Consider the following 7784-nt stretch of genomic DNA (forward strand, 5'->3'; position numbering starts at 1 on the left):
CTGGGGCTCCCCACCCCCCCCCCCCTTCCTTGCCCTTCTCTGGACACGCTCCAGCCCCTCCAGGTCCTTCTGGGAGGCAGGGGCCCAACCCTGAACCCAGCATTCCAGGGGCGGCCTCACCAGTGCCCAGCACAGGGGCACGGTCACTGCCCTGCTCCTGCTGGCCACACCAGGCCTGATACAAGCCAGGATGCTGCTGGCCCTCTTGGCCACCTGGGCACACTGCTGGCTCATATTCAGCTGCCTGTCGACCAACACCCCTAGGTCCTTTTCCGCTGGGCAGCTCTCCAGCCATGGATGGAGAGCCATCCTCAGGGTGTGGACGAGACCTGGGCATCTCCCACGCTTTGTCTTGATGGCACAGGACAAAGCCAGGGAGACATCCAGCTGCAAGACAGCACCTCGGGTGGGAAGTGCGGTGCTTTTCACCCAAGCAATGCTTTCTCCTTCGCCTCCCCTGCCCTCAGTCCACGGCTCCAACACCCTGGGGCTGCTCCCCAGTCCACCAAGGCAAAAGAAAGCTCCCAGGGTCTTTCACGCTTGTGCAGAGGAGGAGGCTGAGCCTCAGAAAACCTAAGTGTAATAGCTAAAGCGATTCCCACGCAGCCGTTCTAGGCTCCAACCTCCATTGCGATGGCCCAGGTAAAAGTCCTCCAGGTGTGCCCTGGGGCAGCAGAAGCTGTCTCAAACCTGAAGCTTCCCAGCAAATGAGCTGGGAAAAAGCCGTGCTGAGCCAGGAGGTACGTGGTGAGGATCAAGGTGAAGGTGGAAAAGAGCAGCTTACAGACGTGCTGCAAATGGGAAATCATGACCCCCCAGCCTTTGTCCTGACCAAGCATCACTGACCCACGTGCAATACCCAGGTTTATGTCTCTTAACAGACTTGGTAACAGCCTACGCTTGCTTACTCCTGGCTCCAAACCCCTCCTTGGCACTCACTGCATTTTACTTTTCATTCTGTCTGGATGGATCAGGGAGCAAATTTCCCAACGCCTCCTTTGCTTCATCTTCCCAGTGCCTCTATCCATGACCACAGAGCCTCTCCGCAAGCCGTTCACAGCAGCCGCTGCCACCCCAGGGGGGAAGCCCGCCCAGCACCCAGCCCGTGCTCCAAGAGACTCACTCCATCTCCAATAAATAAGCAGCCCCTTCCTCCGTTACACCGACCAAACCGCATCTCTGCTGCTGCCAAACCACACATATTTACATCACGACTCCTTTTCTAAGTCACCCACAGGATTTAAGCAGGAAAAATAGCACCCATGGGGCTACCAAAGACCACAACACCGTACCCCGAGGAGCTGATAGCGCTGGTGGGTGAGAAGAGTGCATTACCCCCATCCGAGACTCCCCAGCATCAGGGGCACAGTGGACATAGGTGTTTCTGATGTATTTTCTCACTGCTGGTGTCGCTGCCTCTCCCCTCCGGTGGCTGACAGAGCACTGCTGTCAGATTTTTGCCTTGCACTGTTTTTCACTGTCTGCATTTTCCATTTCTTCCTTGTTATAAAAACAACAAAGCAAGAAACCCATCAAATATAACATGGAATTGGTTTTTGTTGTTGTTGTTGGTAACAAGGCTGGGATCTGGCTCGCAGGGTCCCTGCAGCGCAGCCTGCCAGGGGACGTGGATGGAGAGAAGGCAGAGGCATGAGAAGTTACTAGTGCCATAGGAAGACCCACTTGGGAGGAGAAAGGCTCCTGGTTTGTTGAAAACAAACTGGACAAGAAAATCCTGGATGGAAAGGAAAGAGTCATTTCTTCCATGTTAAGCTCAACAAACCTTTCTCCCCTGAATAATCTACTGGCAATTCACTAGACTGGATTTGTAGCCAAGAAGCCCCCACCCTCCAGAGACGTCAGATCAATGCACAGAGGGGGTTTGATGCGTGCCACAGAGGTGCAGAGCTCTCTGCTGATCCCTCCTGGCACACAGACCACTCAGCACGTGTGAGCTCTGTCCCAGGGAGGGAATGCATCTTGCGTGAAGGGGACAACGAGGTGAGACAGGAAGAGCAATGCTCAAAGTAAATGATGAGGCAGGGATCCTCTAATAAAGGACAAAAGTCCAGAGAACAGCTAAGTTTGGCAGCCCTTGACACAGGTCTCTAGGGAAATCCTTGTATATCCTTTGGATTTAATGTCTTCCTTTTTATGGGAATCCCAAACAAAGCTGAGGAGCTAGAATAGAATAGAATCACTTAGGTTGGAAAAGCCCTTTAAGATCACCAAGCCCAACCGTTACCCTAACCCTGCCATCCCACCACTAAACCCTGTCCCTAAAGCTAGATACTGCCCTTAGAATGGAGGACAAACCAATCCTTGCAGAAGAAACATGATGAAACATTTGAATTTAGCTCCATATCTACTATCTCCTGCTGGCTGATTCCAGAGATCCATTCCAAGGCCGCAGAAAACATCTTGGTACAAAGGCTTAACTCAGCTTTGAGCTACCAAAGGTCCAAGGGGTGAGGTGGGACTAATTCTCAGCCTGTCTCTAACCATACAGGTCTAGAAGAGGAGTAACCACAAGAGATTTATGGCTCAGCAGTGTCAGAGAAGGGGCATGGCTTGGCTTGAGTTGGCCATGTCCAACCGCACAGCAACGGTTGGACCGCATTACTTATATGATCACCCTGCTCAAAGTGGCACCAGTGACTGAAGAGTAAGGAAGAAAAAATGGGTTGAACAATTAGAAGAATGAAAGATTTAAGCACACAGTCTTGTCCAGGCAAAGAAACAACATTTTTCTCTCCTGGCCAGAAGAAATGTGTGTGTCTGATTGATGCTGGGAGTCTCTGATGATGGGCTCCAGCAAGGCGAGATGTATGGATGTTTAAATTCTATTGATCTCACCTTCATGAGACCTGATGCTTGGATTCCCTCGATGTCAGACTGAGTTAGTTTGATCTGATAATTTAGAATACCAACAGTGCTTAATGTGGACCAGAAATAATATCTGACATGCTGCCCTTCTGCTGGGCTCTTAATGAGCAATTTGAGGTGTTAATAGCTTGGAGACAGTCTTCATTTCCAGCTCTGCCACAGAGGATCACATGGTGTCTGCTGAGGGACCCGGAGAGAGTACATTACTGCTTAATTAACATGCAGAGCAGAAAAGGGAGCTGTCATAACGTCCATGGCGCTAACGAGCCAGCAAAGGGGCAATGCCAAACCCTTCGGAGCAGAGGCTGCTATCACCTGCCAGGTGCCCAGGACCCTCAACTGCTACTGACTCGGCAGAGTTGGGTGATTCGGCATCTGCTGGAAGAACGGGCACCTGCAGGCTCGGGTCCAGCAAAGCCAATTTAGGTGGACACGAGGTAATTAAAAGTTGAAAACTGATTCAGCATTTACATTTCCAAAAACCTAAATTGGTTCTAAAAAAAAAAAAAAAAAGAAAAAAAGAGTAAAGATAAACAGGCACCCGGCCAACAAGTGGCCCCAGAGGAAATTAATTCCACACAGACTTCGCTGTAATGTGCTTGTTTCTCTCTTATTATAAAATATATGCATTATTCTACCATCAAAATTAGATTTTCCCTTTAGCTTGTAATTAAACCCTAATCTAATTCACCAGGAGATGACAGGGGCCTCCACGCAGAGCTTACAGCCCTGCTCCTCATTCCCTGCCCACCACCCTCCACCTGCTTTTGCAGACTTTCCTCTGCGTTTTAGGGTCTGTTCTGAAGGTACAGAAGGGCCCCCACTAAAGATTTTTTTCCTCAGTAAGACCCAGCTGTGAATGGGCTCCCTCAGCACCCAGGTCTTCTCCCCCAAGCCCTCCTCATTGCCACAGCTAATTTCCAGTTCCCAATAGGTCGTCTCCTCTGAGCTAGATCCCGATTCTCTAAACAAAACTGTTTATTGATGATGTCTGTTATTTGTAATAGCAGCACTTCAGTGCACAACGGTTAACTTTGCCCAGTTTCCTAAGGCATTATGGAAAAACCATTTGCTACTGTAATTAAAACTGCCCAGACTAGACTTTGGTACTACGCAGAGAGGCCGCAGAGGGAGGAACTGCTTAGAAATGGGTTTTTAGATGTGCTCCAGCCTGCCTGCAAGATTGCTCTTGGGCCTGGAAACCACAAACCAGTGCTGGATGGTCCTGCTCCCTGGGGACGTTCAGACAAGTCCTCCCGCCAACACCTACAGCTGTACCCGAAGCCACAGCAGAACCTGCTGTTTGGCTGTAAAACGCTAAATAGCTGTTTTGTGAATGTGACCTGCAGTTTAATAGATGAAAACTCACTTCAGGGTGGTGTTTGCCTCAGGCCACAAGGGTCTGAGAAAGCAGCTTTCCACACCAGCTTTCCTTCCCAGCAGAACCAGTACAGGGGCTACAGTGAAGCAGCAAGGGACTGGGACAGCAGCACATCGTTCTGGTGGCAGTGCCTGTGTAGGTTCTTGGTATGAGATGACAACAAATAGGGTTGGCAAGGAAGGAAAAGAGCTCTTGTTATGTATCTGCTTGTCCAAGTGCCTAAGCATGGCTTTGTAGCACCAGAGAAAAACCAGGATTCTAGGTTATGGGCTACAGGAAAAGCGCTGGTACTGCCTTACAGTCCCAGCTTGGCTGGAGAACATTGCCTCTTCCCCAGCGTCAAACTGGTGAAGATCACCTACTCCTTAAGCATTAGGCCTGACCACAACTGGTAGGTGTTATTTCCACAAGGGAAAGTTGAAACCAACATGTCAGGCAAACAACTTTGGTCTTTGTGAAGCATTAAACAGGACGCCAAGAAGGAGAAGAGCTTTAAGGAGAGGGTGAAGGTGCACATACCTCATCTGGTACACGTGGCTGTCTGTCAGGAACGACCAGTGGTACTGTACAAGAAGCGGGCTGCAGTTGGTCATCTCGACATAACGCACATCTTCAGTGTCATTCAAGATGCAGCCAAAGTCCAGGGCCATAGTCTGGATACAGAGATTGGGAAAGTACACTTCTCCCCGAACGGTGACCTGCTCCTCATGAGGGTGCTCAAGAAATTGTATCTTCAGAACCTTCTCTGCTACCCGGATATTCAAATCCTCTTCGTAAGCAGGGTTAAATCTGATGGAAAGATGAAGTTCCTCCCCTATTTCCAGCTTCATGGGCTGCAAGGAGATAAAAGAGTATTAATCGTCAGTGTGATGAAATGCCAAGGTCTGACGGCATGAAACGTGGAAATATTCAACGTGTGGCCCCAACGTGGCTTTCTCAGCTTGTCTATTTACAGTGTGCACCTGACCACAAGCACCACAAAGCTTTTGTCTGAGACTATGCTGGAACACGTCCAGAGGAGAGCAACAAAGCTGGGGAGGGGTGTGGAGCCCCAGGCTGCTGGGAAGCGTCTAGGGCAGCTGTGGGTGTTGAGCCTGGAGAATAGGAGGCTGAGGGGAGACCTTATCGCTGCCTACAACTGCCTGAACAGGAGCGGGGAGCCAGCGGGGGCTTCCTTCCCTGCAAGGGCTTTCAGGCGCTGGAAGGGGCTGCCCAGGGAAGGGGTTGAGTCCCCATCCCTGGGGGATTTAAAAGCTGGGCAGATGAGGTGCTTAGTGCCAGGGTTTAGTGGCAGGATGGCAGGGTTAGGGGAACGGTTGGGCTTGGGGAGCTTAAAGGGCTTTTCTGACCTCAACGATTCTATGATTCTACCTCAGGCTCATGTCTCTGCATCGATACAAGAGAAAATAAATATTGTTCTACTGAATTCTGGACCCACAAAGCTATATGCTAAATACATAACCTAATCACCACTCTGGCAAGCCAGGGCCTTTTTGCCCCGATTCTAGGGGAACTCCTTTATTCTCACAGCACAAGTCCAATGGCATTGCGACCACTAGTCGCTGGCACGGGACAGAAGTGGTGGCCGTGCCTACAGTGACACATTTAGCAGAGTCCATATCCAAAGCCTTCCACCAACAATGGGGCAGGAGCCAGGCAGCAGCTAGAGGAGCATTCTCAGCATTCCTGAAAGCAGGGCTGGCCTTGAAGGGAGCAAGCTGCTCTCGAGGTTATCTGAGGATGGCTACTGGAGAGCTGGGATGGCTTCCAGGAGACATGTTTACTACCTGGCTTGCCCAGACCCAGTTGCCTGCTCCCCTTTCTTCACATCCTGGAGTCAGGACATATTTCCCCAATTCAGATATTTCCTTTCCTTCAGCAACTTGTTTCGAATCCAATTAGTTTGGGCCTGTCTACAGCTGACTCTAAAGAATGAGCTTCTCTACTAGAGTACCTCCCAACAGAAATGCACCATCGCGCTCCTCCCTCTTCAAAGCCCACCAACAGGAAGGTCCATGGCTGCTCACCTGAGCATCTGCAGGGAGGGGCTGCTGGTCCACACCACAGATTAAGAAGGGTTCCTCTAAGGCCAGGACAAGGCTGAGTGGCAGGGAGGAAACATTTTTTAAGGCAAGAGGCTCGTACTGAAGAGTTAGGACATCACTGGGTTGCTACAGGAACAGGAGACAAGGCAAAAAACAAACACCAACCTGAAGTGGTCATGGACCTCTTTCCCCTTCTGCTGCATTTCAAATTTTTCAACCCCCAAAGCACATGCATCTCTATTTGCTATTTGCATTAGTTTCTCCCCTTCTGGAAGGTTTTTCTCTTAATATATCAGATGCTTTTCACGTTTAGAAACCGCAGCATGCCCTGGGGACAGGGAAATGGTCTCATGTACAGGTGAGGGAACAGGACCCTGAGAGGCAGCAGCCGCTTGAACAAGCTTGAAACCAGAAAGTGAACCCAGGCTGTTCATCTCCAGTTTTGCATCCTCTCTCGGGCAGGACGGCACAAGATGATTTTCACTCACATCCAGTAATTTCTTACAATTTTATGGGCTCTGGTAGCCTCATAAAAGCAGTAGTGCTAGTCAGAGGAGAAAAGCAAGCAGGATTTGGCCCCTCATGGAGACCCTGCAGTAGCCTAAGGTTAACTTTGGACATTTACGTGCACATACAGCCAGCTAGAAACCTCAACAGTCCGGCTGCAAACTGTCTCCTGTCACCCTGCCACGGTGACAAGGTGTCTGTAGCCTCAAAGCTAAGCTCAGCCTAAGCTATTTCTTCCCATTTATGCATAGCTCTGGGCTTCCTGCATGGATTTACATCAACTAGACGGCGTTTGGGAAGCTAGTTCTGGGTGTATTGATATCAAACACAGCTGCAGTGTTGTAGCACTCGATAAATCGGAGTGCGCGGCATTGAGCAGACCACAGCCAGACATCAGGGATAGCTGAAAAGCTTCTAATTAAATCTGAACTGCCTGCTCACAAGGTTTTGTGCTTCTCTGGATGCCTGGGAACCAGAGGAGAGACCCGAAAACACAGAAACTAAATGAAATATCTTTTCTTTTTCAGACACCTCATGGGAGAGGGAAAGATGAGGCAGAAGTCAAGATCCAGGGATTAAAGGGCACCTGCTTGGCGCTGGTGTTATCATCGCTGCAGCTGAAGGATGTCTGCAGGTCCTTTGAAGGAGGTGAGGCTTGGCGAAATGCAAAGAGCTAGCATCCATACCACCAGCAGGGAAAGCAAAGAGAGGCAAGAGATGACTGTTTTTCCTCATCAGCCTGAGGAGCTGACAGCAATCTCAGGTTTTCTCAGCTTCCCTACAGGATCAGTGTTCAGACTTCACCGTGCTGTGGAGGATCCTCAAAACCCTCCCTTTATCCTGAGCATAGAAGCTGGTGCCCGTCTAGAAGTGGCCACGATCCCTGCTTGGCGGAGCAGCTGTAATCTCAATTTCACTTTGGTGAAGTTAATAAAAAAAAAAAAAAAAAAAAACCCCCCCCCAAA

The 7784-nt window shown here is 49.9% G+C and overlaps 1 protein-coding gene across 2 annotated transcripts in view; it reads right to left on the bottom strand.

Annotated features, from left to right (window-relative positions):
* Window positions 1-7784, bottom strand: part of LOC118452748 (hydrocephalus-inducing protein homolog) — a 137217-nt gene that overhangs the window by 19983 nt on the left and 109450 nt on the right. For both annotated transcript variants that reach the window (XM_035898720.1, XM_035898721.1), the window contains exons 23-24: window positions 6295-6438; window positions 4787-5100 (exon numbers count right to left, since the gene is read on the bottom strand). In XM_035898720.1, the coding sequence (XP_035754613.1) occupies window positions 4787-5100; window positions 6295-6438 (458 nt within the window). The remainder of the gene's footprint in view (window positions 1-4786; window positions 5101-6294; window positions 6439-7784) is intronic.

Source organism: Egretta garzetta, unplaced genomic scaffold, assembly GCF_000687185.1.
Source record: "Egretta garzetta isolate BGI_Z169 unplaced genomic scaffold, ASM68718v1 scaffold27, whole genome shotgun sequence".
Classification (NCBI taxonomy): domain Eukaryota; kingdom Metazoa; phylum Chordata; class Aves; order Pelecaniformes; family Ardeidae; genus Egretta; species Egretta garzetta.